Raw genomic sequence first — 12,500 nt, 5'->3', positions numbered from 1 at the left:
AGAGAGATAGATAGAGAGAGAGAGAGAGAGAGAGAGAGAGAGAGAGAGAGAGAGAGAGATAGATAGAGAGAGAGAGAGAGAGAGGGTGGGAGAGAGAGAGAGAGAGGGTGGGAGAGAGAGAGAGAGAGGGTGGGAGAGAGAGAGAGAGGGTGGGAGAGAGAGAGAGAGGGTGGGAGAGAGAGAGAAAGGGAGGGAGGGAGAGGGAGAGATAGGAAGAGAGAGGGAGAGAGAGGGAGAGGTAGAGGGAGAGAGAGGGAGAGGGAGAGAGAGAGAGAGAGGGAGAGAGAGAGAGAGTGAGAGAGAGAGAGAGAGAGAGAGAGAGAGAGAGAGAGAGAGAGAGAGAGAGAGAGAGAGAGAGAGAGAGAGAGAGAGAGAGAAAGAGAGAGATAGATTGAGAGAGAGAGAAAGAGAGAGATAGAAGAGAGAGAGAGAGAGAGAGAGAGAGAGAGAGAGAGAGAGAGAGAGAGAGAGAGAGAGAGAGAGAGAGAGAGAGAGAGAGAGAGAGAAATAAAAAAGAAAGCGAGAGAAATTAGAAAGAGTGACAGACAGACAGAGACAGACACAAACCGACATAAAAAATTTCAAAACGCACACACCCACACACACACACACAAAAGAGAAAACTATCCGATCGTTCCATAAGTTTGATCTTCGACTTTGGACAATACGAGTCTCAACTTCCCCGTCTGTGTCCATTCCGCCGTCGACCAATCTCATTCAGTCTCTATCGCGTCCAGTGGGCGGTGCAAAAGGGCAAAGTTAATATGATTGTATAGCTTTATAGTCGGAAGTTTGACGCGGTGATGGCAAAGAAAAAAAAAAGAAAAAAAAAAAAGGAACAGAAAGATATATGAAAAGTGTTTAATGGTTATTTTCAATTCCTAGGCGATTTTATGAACTGTATATTTCTTATTACGATAATTAAGCATTAAAAACGAAGAAAAGTGTATAATAAATAGTTCTTATTACTGTTTTGTTTGATTATTTATGCACTCGATCTCTGATATATACCTAATCACGCCAAATGAGTTTGAGTATGAGAAACCTAGAAAAGATATGAAAAATACTGTATGATATAAAAACAAAAAACATTGGTAATATACTTAAAAGTTCGATAATACATTTCATATTACACAAAACAATTATACAGATTTGAACACAGAAATCTTAATGTCTTATTTTCTGCATCTAACCGTACTGATTGTTTAAGCACATAAAAAGCAATTATCCTTTTCTCATTTCAAAACAAATTGCACCTTTTAGTTAATGAACAAAAAATAATCACAAAAACAATATCAGATCTTACCTGTATTTTCAGTGGAGTTGGCGAATATAGGTGTTATATCTTGCCAGACATTACAGAGCAGCGTTTGTGAAGTATTTTATCAAGGTAATTGGCCAGTTTATTCACCATAGTACGCACTGTTCAACTGTTAAGAGAAGCTTTGCATCAACATTTTATTTGTTTTTTATTTCAGTTTTCTTCTAATTCACAGATATCACTAGATTTTAAATATGTGCAAACGATTGATAGAAGATGATTATAAAGATAAATAGTATTTTTTTAAAGCATTATTATTGAATACACACGTAAATAAATATGATATATATTAATGCATATGCATACAAACACACACACACACACATATATACATATATGTATATATATATATCGATGTGTGTGTGTCTGTGTGTGTGCGCGCGTGCGTGTGCGTGAGCGTGTGCGTGTGTTTGTGTCTGTGTGTGTGTGCGTGCGTGCGTGCGTGCGTTTCCGTACGTGTGTGTGTGTGTGTGTGTGTGTGTGTGTGTGTGTGTGTGTGTGTGTGTGTGTGTGTGTGTGTATATATATATCGGTGTGTGTCTGTGTGATGCCTTTTCTGGCCACGGACAGGACTCTAACCTACTCGCTAAAAGCCCAAGCCGAATGTGAATAACATCCCCCCATAAAAAAATACATGTATGTAACACTTCTATCATCATATATTCACACACACACACACACACACACACACACACACACACACACACACACACACACACACACACACATATACATACATATATACATAAAATATGTGTGTGTCTGTGCGTGCATATCGATCCATCTATCAATACACATATATATAAACACATTTATACACAAATTTATATATATCAATGTACATATATATATAAATATATATAAATATATGTGTGTATAGCCATACATATATATCCTCATACACACGCGCGCATATTTATGTGTATATGCCTATCTTGACCAGCGATCTAAACTTTATCTTCAAACGCAGAAATCGCAGTCAATAACAAGAAAGTAATAAGGATTGAAAACCTCAGCCAGGTTCGAAATGTACACACAACCTCAATTTACAACCTCCACTATCTAAATTCAAAATCCCATCATCATATCCAACAACACTAAACACACCTCGGCGACCAAAAAGAAAAAAATAATAATAACGATAACAACCAACAAAAAACAAATTCGAAATTCACGTCCGCAAAAAAATTAAAAAAGGCGTGACACACCGAGCGGGTGAGACACAGGTCTACTCTCCACGGAGGTTCGGAGGCGACTGGAGAGCCTGTAGCGCCATCACCCTCGCTCGCCGGTCACTCAGCTGCTCTCGATGCCGGCGGTAACCTCAAAGACTGCAAAGAAAAGGCTTAATATTCTTTCTTTTTAGTTACTTAATACGTATGTGTGTGTGTGTGTGTGTGTGTGTGTGTGTGTGTGTGTGTGTGTGTGTGTGTGTATGAGTGTGTGTGTGTGTGTGTTTGTGTGTGTTTGTGTGTGTGTGTGTGTGTGTGTGTGTGTGTGTGTGTGTGTTTGTGTGTGTGTGTGTGTGTTGATATTTGTAGGTGTTTGCGTGCATTTGTAAATAAACATTTTTTTTTTTAATGATATCATGTACTTCATTATTTTGGGATTTAGAAATAACCAATAAAGAAGGGAAGGAAAAGAGTAAAATATGAATTAACATTTAAGAACCGATGCATAGAAGGGGTGGGAAGAAGGAGAAGAAGGATGAGGAGGAGGAGAAGAAGAAGGAAGAGGAGAAGAAGGGGGGAAGGAGGAAGAGGATGGAGGAGGAAGAGGATGAAGAGGAAAAGGAGGAGGAGGAAAAGAAGAGGAGAAAAGAATAAAGAAAAAGAGGAAGGAGAAGAGGAGTAAGAACAGGTGGAGAGTAGAGAGAGATTTTTTTTTTTTTTATAAACTCTGATTAATTAATCATTGTCGACAATACACACACACACACACACACACACACACACACACACACACACACACACATATATATATATATATATATATATATATATACATACACATTTAAATACACATATGTATGTGTGTGTGTGTGTCAACTTCTACAGGCGAAGGAAGGAAGGTCCGCGCGGGTCAAGCCTAAGCCCATAAGTCGTCCTCGCTTACTTCTCGCCCTGGCTTCCTGTCGCCTTGCTTCGGACACGTGCGTGCCCCGAGGTTCGAGAAGTGAGGTCACTCTCGTCCCCACGGCGGTTCACTCTATCCTGTATTGTTATTTTCCTGATTATATACCTAGCTTTTCTCCGACGTTTTAATCACATTAGCTACTATCTGCATAGTTTCACCTTTATCCGACATTTCAATCGGATGAAGGTGAAACTTGTCGAAGTAAGCACTGTCAACGGAGAGATAGGTGATATTAACCGAGCTTTCGCAAAATGTTCCAGAACCGCCGCGTGCGATGCGGTCTGTGTAACGCATGGTTTTAGACACACCGGCGCGTCTGAGCGCATGATGGATTGCGCCCACTGCTTTAGCTTCATTTATTTAAGTTAGATATAAGATCATTCTTTGAAAATGAAGTAGGTTTAGCCTCTAATAACTCTACCAATCGCAAATGATGATTCTCAATCTGCCTCGGAAATTCTGAAATGAAAATACTCATGCGACTTCTAATCTTCCGACAAATAATTAGATAAATATAGCGCTTCAGCCGTAATTAGAGTTTCGTAGCTGAGGCACATTCTGGCCGATGTAAAGCAATGATCGGACTCCCACCCAACCCCTAAATGGATTACTGTGTCATCCACATCCGTAAAAAATTGGTCTACAGAGACGATACTGCCTGAGAATGTTGATGCTACATTGTACATGACGGGAGCAATTCCGGGCCAGTGGTTGATGCAACCATAACAAGGGCAGAGGAGGGGGTGGAGTTGGAGAGTGAAAGGTTTCGGCTTGTGAGGGTGAGAGACTGATGCAAAAGTAGATGGTGAGGGAGAAGAGGAGCGAGAAGAAGAGAGAGGCGAGTCAGCGTCCTTAAGGGAGAAACGTATCGAAGTCTGAAGGGCATTAACGACAATGGAGTATTTTCAGACGGAGGAGAGCTCATTAGAGAATTCAGAAAATAGAAAAGACACCCAAGAATAGCACGCCAAAATCGCTTTGCTTTTTTCTTACTTATAATGATTAATTTTCCTACTTTAGGTAAGAGCAGATATTAGATATCTTGGCAGCATTACCGGATGAAAAGACGAATTACATACTCGCAGTAATCCCCCATATAATTCCCAATATACGACCTTCCCGTTTCCCTATGTATTGTACCTAAGCACTCGTACATTTAAGAAAATGGTTGGCTTGTACCACACAATGAGGCTGCTGACGACGAATTTCGAGCGAAGGCAGGAACTTGAGTTCTACCACCCTGGACACCAACTGTAATGGTCTCTGATTTTAGTTACAAGAAAACCGCTATATTATCTGGCGGGTCCAGAAGAAAACTCAGTATCTGTTAGCATCTGTATTGTAGGAACAGACGAGCAGGTTAAGAAGTTCTTGGTATGGTAGTTTCGTGGCGGAGACGAGGTCAGCTTCTACCGGCGAAGGAAGGAAGGTACGCGAGGGTCAAGGGCAGGACACAGACTGACCTCAAGCCATTATCGCTCACTTCTGGGCCTTACTTCCTGCCGGCTTGGTTAGGGCGTGGGCATCATCTGCTTGACAGCTGCTTCTTACTCCGGGTGCGTGCCCTGTGGTTCGCGAAGTAAGGTCACATCCCTACCGATTTCGCTACCATATGGGGGTTACATAACTATATCTATATATACATACACATATACATGTATATATATACATACATACACATATACATATATATATATACATATGCATATATATGTATATATATATTATATATATGTGTATATATACATATATTATATATATGTGTATATATATACACATATATTATATATATGTATATATATATATATATATATATATATATATATATATGTGTGTGTGTGTGTGTGTGTGTGTGTGTGTGTGTGTGTATTTAGTGTATACAGGAGACAAAGTGGAAAGGGAGTAAGGCGAGGGGTCTGGGTGCTGGTTACAAGCTGTACTACCATGGGAAGAATGGAGCGAGGAATGGGGTCGGTCTGGTGATGAAAGGAATACACACAAATGGTGTGTTGGAGGTGAGGAGGATAACAAACAGAATGGTTAGTCTGAAACTGGAGATAGATGGTGTTCTGCTAAATGTGGTGAGGGACTGTGACCCACAGGTGGGATGTGGCAGAAAGGAAAAAGAGTTTTGGGAGATGTTGGATGAAGCTGGTGAGTTGATTCCAAAGGAGGAAAGACTAATTGGTGCGGATTTTAGTTGACATGTTGGTGAGGGAAACAGTGGAGATGAGAGAGTGATAGGAAAGTATGGATATAAGGGTCAAGCCATTGTAGACTTTGCCCATTACACAAATATGGTTGTGATAAACACCTTTTATAGTAAGTGGCAATCACACAAGGTCACATACATTAGTGGAGGAAGGCGTACTGATATTGATTACATCCTGTGCCGCAAGAGGTATTTGAAGGAAGGCAGAGATTACAAGGTTATTCCAGGTGAAAGTGTGGCATAACAACATGTAGTCATTAGGAAAATGAAGCTGACAAGCCGAAGGAGAAGAGAGATAAAGGCAGATAAAGGAGAGAAAAAGACTTTGCTGCAAGGTTTAGACAAGAGGTAGACTAGAAAATGAACTGGGAGGAAGACAACACCTGGCTAGACGTACCGAACGAATTGCGGGAAGCAGCAAAGGAATTGCCTGGTGTGACAAATGGGAAGAACAAGGGGATAAGGAAACATGTTGGTGGAGTGGAACAAAGAAGTACAGGAAGCTATTGCGATAAAGAAAGAAGTATGGAACAAGAGAAAATATCTGAGAAGCAAACAACAAGGCAAAGGCGGTAGTAGCAAAAGTAAAGAAAGAAGCGAGTGAGGAGATGTATGAGAAGCTAGATTCGAAAGATGGGGGAAGCATGGTGTATAGAGTGACAAAGCAGAGGGATAGAGCAGCTAAGGACATACAGAAAATCAGGCTGATAAAGGACGCTGAGGATAAAGTGTTGACCACCGAGAAGGAGGTGCTGCAGAGATGGAAAGACTACTTCGAAGAGCTGATGAATGTTGAAAACCCCAGGGAAATGAGAGAGGAAAATGGGGTGCTGGCAGAAGTAATGATAGTTACAGAATGCACTAAAGAAGATGGAAGGGCAAAGCTTTAGCATCAGACAACATATCTATAGAAGCATGGATAAAACTAGAAGAAAAAGGGGTTGGAAATTTGACATCCATATCCAACAAAATAATTGCAGGAGAGAGATTGTCAGATGTGGAGAAAGAGCACGTTGATACCCATATACAAGAACAAAGGAGATGCGCAGGATTGTGGTAACTTCCGGGGCATCAAACTAATGAGCCACACAAAGAAGTTGATGCGAATGTTGAAATTCACTCTGGGTCTCACATAGAAAAACAGAATAAGGAATGAGACAGTGAGGAGCACGTTAGCTACAAGAAGGCCTGGGGAGTAGTAGAGAGAGTGGAGACTGAGATGGTTTGGGCACGTGAAGAGAAGGGAAGAGAACTACGTTGGCCGAAGAATGTTGCAGATGGCGCCACCAGAAAAAGGACTTAAAGAAAGACCGAGAAGATATGATGCAAGTTAGGTACTGTGTAGGAGGACACACAAGTTAGAAAGAGATGGAAAAAGCTGACCCAGTGTGGTGACCCCTGATAGAGGGATAAGCTGAAAGACAAAGATGCACATATATGCATGTTCATATATGTATATGTATATATATATATATATATATATACACACACACACAGATACAGAGAGAGAGATGCATATATATATACGCACACACACACACACACACACACACACACACACACACACACACACACACACTCACACACACACACACACACACATACACACACACACACACACTCACACACACACCAAGGAGCAGGTCCAGGCTCTGGCTCGGACAAGCTATTGCCCAAGTAGCAGGTCCTCCCTCTCCTTATCACTGATGTAACCGAAGGAAAGGCCAAGAGCAAGTGTTGTAAGAACTTAGTTGAAGACACTGATGAACTGCCTAAGGATTTATTACCTTCGATATAGGTAGTATAGTCGACTACTAAATACACCAAAATGTCATGGCAACTACACGGCGATCCACAGCGTCTCTATACTGATACGTGTTCTCGTTGCTAATGATTTAACAAATTAAGAGGAAACTGATCAGTGGGCGCCGAAGCTGGTACTTCCCACATTTATATTCCTTAGTGATTATATAAGTGAAGATTAGCACAGACGCTCAATTTCTATTGATAATCTACTCTCATTTAATCTTGACTCTCTACCACATTTTTTTTATATTTTCTTTTATTGCCCTAACAGATATTTAGCTTTTTTAGTTCTACATAAATTTCTAATCTACTGATCTTCGGCCCATGTGCAGCTGACCAATACAGCTTCATTAAAACCTTTTACTATACTGCTTCTAATCTCAGCATTCAAACAAACCAACAAACGAAAAACTTACAACTCTGGAGTACTCAGGTTAAGTAAGTCGATTTTGTATGAATACGATATGACGTTTACATAAGCTAGGTAGGCCTATTCTCAAAATGTGCAAATAACATGTTTTTTCCCCATCGAAATTGATTGCCTTCAGTACCCTCCCTCTCTCTCTTTCTATTTCTCTTTTCCTTTTCTCTTTACTCGAAATGGATTGTCAAATCTGGAGTGTGATGCCAATTTGTTCTTTACGGTGATTTAATGTTGTATAGATCTCCAAATAATTCTTCTGACAAAGAAACAATGAAGCCATTAGGATAATATATATATATCTCCAAGCAACATACATAAGCCTACGGCAATATTATAAAAGAGATCCAATTTCCTATTATAAGCAGCACTGATAATAAATCCAATAACATCTCTCTATACCTCTATGCAGATTGAGTTCAATAACATGTTAACTGGATCATTGCCCTTGTAAAAGTAACAATAGCAAAGAAGAACACGGAACACTGAAGGAACGCCTGCCATCTCTTGTTACCTCCAAACATATTCCCGTCTTGGTAGATACAACTGCTACAACTTATTGCATTATAATGGTTGCTGTGCCTGAGTAGTACACTAGCATGCTATCATTATTTTAAAATGATTTTATGTAAAAAAAAACCTGCATGTTTGTTATACTACATTCAAGGCTCGTATTGCACGCCATGCTTCTCTTTACACCTACCCAAATAAATTAATTAATAAATGAATTAATGAAAATAAGTGAATAATCATAATAACAAAGAAATGTATAAAAAAGTAATTGCGTGAATAATCATAATAACAAAGAAATGTATAAAAAAGTATTTGCCGGAATAATCATAATAACAAAGAAATGTATAAAAAAGTATTTGCCGGAATAATCATAATAACAAAGAAATGTATAAAAAAAAGTATTTGCCGGAATAATCATGATAACAAAGAAATGTATAAAAAAGTATTTGCCGGAATAATCATAATAACAAAGAAATGTATAAAAAAGTAATTGCGTGAATAATCATAATAACAAAGAAATGTATAAAAAAGTATTTGCCGGAATAATCATAATAACAAAGAAATGTATAAAAAAGTATTTGCCGGAATAATCATAATAACAAAGAAATGTATAAAAAGTATTTGCCGGAATAATCATAATAACAAAGAAATGTATAAAAAAGTATTTGCCGGAATAATCATAATAACAAAGAAATGTATAAAAAAGTATTTGCCGGAATAATCATAATAACAAAGAAATGTATAAAAAAGTATTTGCCGGAATAATCATAATAACAAAGAAATGTATAAAAAAGTATTTGCCGGAATAATCATAATAACAAAGAAATGTATAAAAAAGTATTTGCCGGAATAATCATAATAACAAAGAAATGTATAAAAAAAGTATTTGCCGGAATAATCATAATAACAAAGAAATGTATAAAAAAGTATTTGCCGGAATAATCATAATAACAAAGAAATGTATAAAAAAGTATTTGCCGGAATAATCATAATAACAAAGAAATGTATAAAAAAGTATTTGCCGGAATAATCATAATAACAAAGAAATGTATAAAAAAGTATTTGCCGGAATAATCATAATAACAAAGAAATGTATAAAAAAGTATTTGCCGGAATAATCATAATAACAAAGAAATGTATAAAAAAAGTATTTGCCGGAATAATCATAATAACAAAGAAATGTATAAAAAAGTATTTGCCGGAATAATCATAATAACAAAGAAATGTATAAAAAAGTATTTGCCGGAATAATCATAATAACAAAGAAATATATAAAAAAGTAATTGCGTGAATAATCATAATAACAAAGAAATATATAAAAAAGTAATTGCGTGAATAATCATAATAACAAAGAAATGTATAAAAAAGTATTTGCCGGAATAATCATAATAACAAAGAAATATATAAAAAAGTAATTGCGTGAATAATCATAATAACAAAGAAATGTATAAAAAAGTAATAACATATTTCTTAATCTTGTAATACACAAAAAACAACACTATCATTCCTTAAGGTTAATTAACCCATAAGCCCAATCACGTTAAATTAATATAATCCTCTTCTTGTGTATTTTTTCTTTAGCTTACATAAAAAGGACAGTTAAGAAGTGTTCATAGAAATGCCTTTTTTCTTCCATTTTTTAAAACCAAATAAATGTTCGTCTGTAACGTCTGTAATTCTGATAATAATAATGATAATAATGATGATAAAATTAATAATAATGATAATAATGATAATGATAATGACAATACTACTACTACTAATAATAATAATGATAATAATGATAATAATAATAATAATTATAATAATAAGGATAATAAGGATAATAATGATGATAATGATAATAATAATAATGACGAAAATGAAACCGATAATGATTATGATAATGATAATAATAATAATAATAATAATAATAATAATAATAATAATAATAATGATAATGATAATGATAATAATAATAATAATGATAATGATAATAATAATAATAACAATAATACTAATACTAATACTAATAATAATAATAATAATAATAATGATAATAATAATAATAATAATAAAGATAATGATAATGATACCCTTCTTTGAGCCCTCCCCCCCCCCCTCTCCCCCCCCCCCCCTCTCCCCACACACAACCTCACCCGAGTAAAAAAAAATTCATAAGCAGATTCAAATTCTCGAACATTATTAGCATTCACGGCGCGATCATGAATAAAAGGAGAGTAATTAAAATAAGTTAGTTTGCCCTCATGAAGCTCCTTTGTATAATTCTGGTGATAAAGCCGAATGATTCAGAACCATGAGATGTATAAACTCAGACATAAAACAAAGGAATTCAAAGAAAAATATATAAACTCGGATATAAACCAAAAGATATATATAAACTGGGACATAAACCAAAAATATATATAAACTCGGTCGGTCATAAACCAAAACTATATATTTATATATTAACTCGAGCATAAACACAATTATTCAAGGAAAAGAAATATATAAAATCGGACATAAACCAAAATTATATGTAAACTCGGTCACAAACCAAAACAAATATATATCTACTCGAGCATAAACAAAAGGATTCAAGGAAAACAAATATATAAAATCGGACATAAACCAAAATTATATATAAACTCGGTCATAAACCAAAAACAAATATATATATATATAAATTCGAGCATAAACAAAATGATTCAAGGAAAAAAAATATATAAACTTGGAGATAAACCAAAAGGATTCAAGGCCAACAAATGTATAAACTCGGACATAAACCAAATTATTCAAAGAAATATATAAACTCGAACATAATTCACATGCTTCAAAACCAAGAAATACATAAACTCAGATATAAAACAAAGGAATAAACGAAAAAAAAAAAATGTCTAAACTCGGACATAAACCAAATGATTCAAAACCAAGAAGCGTACAAACTAAAAATTAAATAAACCCAAATGATTTAAGGAATTTTTTTTTTATAAACTCGACCGTTCTCAAGGCGCGGACAAATCTACGCCATAATTATTTTTGCGTGTCGGCGTTTTCAATAAACAATTCTTATTTCGAAACTAAAAACCTGCTTATTCTCAATCCTGAAACCACACTGAAATATATAATAGTGTTGCCTTTTTCATCTGCAACTTAACCACGAACTTTTACATTTTTATTTTTTTTTATTACGAGATTTATTCAACATGTCCTTGGGCTAAAGTCAACTCTTTATATTAAGCCAAAGATCTTTGTAAATCACCAAAAGAATAAAAGAAAGATAGAAAAAAAAGAAAGAAAGAGAGAAAGAAATGAGAAGATAATAAAATATTATACAAAAATTATATTAATATCTCAGTGCACTATTACCATGCTTGGGATCGCCCCAGGGTACAAAGAAATCACAAAAAATATATTTTTTTTATATAATTACGATTAAATACCGAGATGGGGGAAAAAAAAAACATCGATTAATGAGCCTTTGATCCACTAACACTCCTGCAATTATTAACTCGCATCAACATTACCCCCCCCCCCCCCAAAAAAAAAAAAAAAAAAAAAAAAAAAATCCTTGGAATATTCCAAATAAACTCACAATCTACTTATTTATGAACTGAAATCACTCCACTACAGCCCCTTTCTACTTCCTATCTACTAACATCCTACTCCGAATCTACTCACTTTCTGGGTCATAGATTATCATCACGATCCGTCAGTAACTTTTTTTTTTGAGCGATGTAAGTGCCAAATCAATAGACAAATATGCATGTGAATAATGGCATATATAAACGACAAACAGACAGACCAAAAATGAATGAAATAAAAAAAGAATAAAATAAAATAAAATAAATAAACACGGTCTAAATTACAACGTATCTTTGCGTTGAAACTAATGACACTGAGAAAGATGATAATTGTTTTTGTACTGAAAAGAATATGAAAAGGAAGATAGAGGTAAGAATAATGATGATATAATGGCAATAATAATGCTATTACTGGCAATAATACCAGTAGCAAGGAAATTAGCAAGATTAATAATGATAATGATGATGATAATAATAACAACAATATAACGATAATAAAGATAATACAACTACTACTAATAATAAGGA

At 35.6% G+C, this 12,500-nt stretch overlaps 1 protein-coding gene across 1 annotated transcript; it reads left to right on the top strand.

Moving 5' to 3' along the window:
- Nucleotides 1–6,029: 6,029 nt before the first annotated feature.
- LOC125037635 lies at nt 6,030–6,805 on the top strand. Its single transcript, XM_047630837.1, has 3 exons — nt 6,030–6,140; nt 6,233–6,508; nt 6,650–6,805. Exons 1-3 carry the CDS (start codon nt 6,030–6,032, stop codon nt 6,803–6,805), a joined length of 543 nt encoding a protein of 180 aa, XP_047486793.1.
- Nucleotides 6,806–12,500: the final 5,695 nt, after the last annotated feature.

This window comes from Penaeus chinensis, chromosome 23, assembly GCF_019202785.1.
Source record: "Penaeus chinensis breed Huanghai No. 1 chromosome 23, ASM1920278v2, whole genome shotgun sequence".
Lineage (NCBI taxonomy): Eukaryota > Metazoa > Arthropoda > Malacostraca > Decapoda > Penaeidae > Penaeus > Penaeus chinensis.
The sequence above is the reverse complement of the archived record's forward strand: the minus strand, read 5'-3'. Positions and strand labels throughout refer to the sequence as shown.